Source organism: Halyomorpha halys, unplaced genomic scaffold, assembly GCF_000696795.3.
Source record: "Halyomorpha halys isolate HHAL.00 unplaced genomic scaffold, Hhal_1.1 Scaffold24.1, whole genome shotgun sequence".
NCBI lineage: Eukaryota > Metazoa > Arthropoda > Insecta > Hemiptera > Pentatomidae > Halyomorpha > Halyomorpha halys.
In genome coordinates, this window is record NW_027107648.1 from 599,070 (window position 1) to 600,233 (window position 1,164).

The following is a 1,164-nucleotide window of genomic DNA, read 5'->3' on the forward strand; positions in this document are numbered from 1 at the left end:
ACTTTGCCATAATGAAAGAGCTGTTGGAGCATGGAGCAGATATAGCAGCTAAAAATAATAACTGCTCTAACCCACTAATAAAAGCATCGTCTAATGGCGATTGGGACACAGATAATCTACTCATAGACGGAGGAGCTCCTCTCAATAATAAGGACAGTTCTGGGAGGACTGCCCTGCATGAAACGGCACGAAGAGTGCTCATTGCCATAATGAAAGAGCTATTGAACAATTGAGCAGATATAGCATCTAAAAATAATATCGGCTCTACCCCACTAATGGAAGCATCGTCTAATGGCGATTGGGACACAGTTAATCTTCTCATAGATCGAGGGGCGCCTGTCAATGATAAGGATATTTCTGGGAGGACTGTTCTGCATGAAACGGCACGTAGAGGGCACTTTGCCATAATGAAAGAGCAGTTGGACCATGAAGCAGATATAGCAGCTAAAAATAATAACGGCTCTACTCCACTAATGGAAGCATCGTCTGATGGCGATTGGGACACAGTTAATCTCCTCATAGACCGAGGAGCACCTCTAATGATAAGGTAAGTTCTTTGAGGGCTCCCCTGCATGAAACGGTACCAAAAGGGCACTTTTCCATAATGAAACAGCTGTTGAACCATGGAGCAGATATAGCAGCTAAAAATAATAACGGCTCTACCCCACTAATGGAAGCATCGTCTGAAGGCGATTGGAGCACAGATAATCTCCTCATAGACCAAGGAGCGCCTCTCAATGATAAGGAGAGTTTTGGGAGGACTGCCCTGCATGAAACGGCACGAAGAGGGAACTTTGCCATAATGAAAGAGCTGTTGGAGCATGGAGCAGATATAGCAGCTAAAAATAATAACTGCTCTAACCCACTAATAAAAGCATCGTCTAATGGCGATTGGGACACAGATAATCCCCTCATAGACCGTGGAGCTCCTCTCAATGATAAGGACAGTTCTGGGAGGACTGCCCTGCATGAAAAAGTACCAAGAGGGAACTTTTCCATAATGAAACAGCTGTTGGAACATAGAGCAGATCTAGCAGCTAAAAATAATAACGGCTCCACCCCACTAATAGAAGCATCGTCTGATGGCGATTGGGGCACAGATAATCTCCTCATAGACCAAGGAGCGCCTCTCAATGATAAGGATAGTTCTAGGAGGAAATTCCT

At 44.6% G+C, this 1,164-nt stretch overlaps 1 protein-coding gene across 1 annotated transcript in view; it reads left to right on the forward strand.

Annotated features, from left to right (window-relative positions):
• Positions 1–604: 604 nt before the first annotated feature.
• LOC106682351 (putative ankyrin repeat protein RF_0381) overlaps positions 605–1,164 on the forward strand; it is a 7,532-nt gene continuing 6,972 nt past the window's right edge. Inside the window, exon 1 of the mRNA XM_067046019.1 lies at positions 605–1,145. Coding sequence (XP_066902120.1) covers positions 605–1,145 — 541 coding nt within the window. The remainder of the gene's footprint in view (positions 1,146–1,164) is intronic.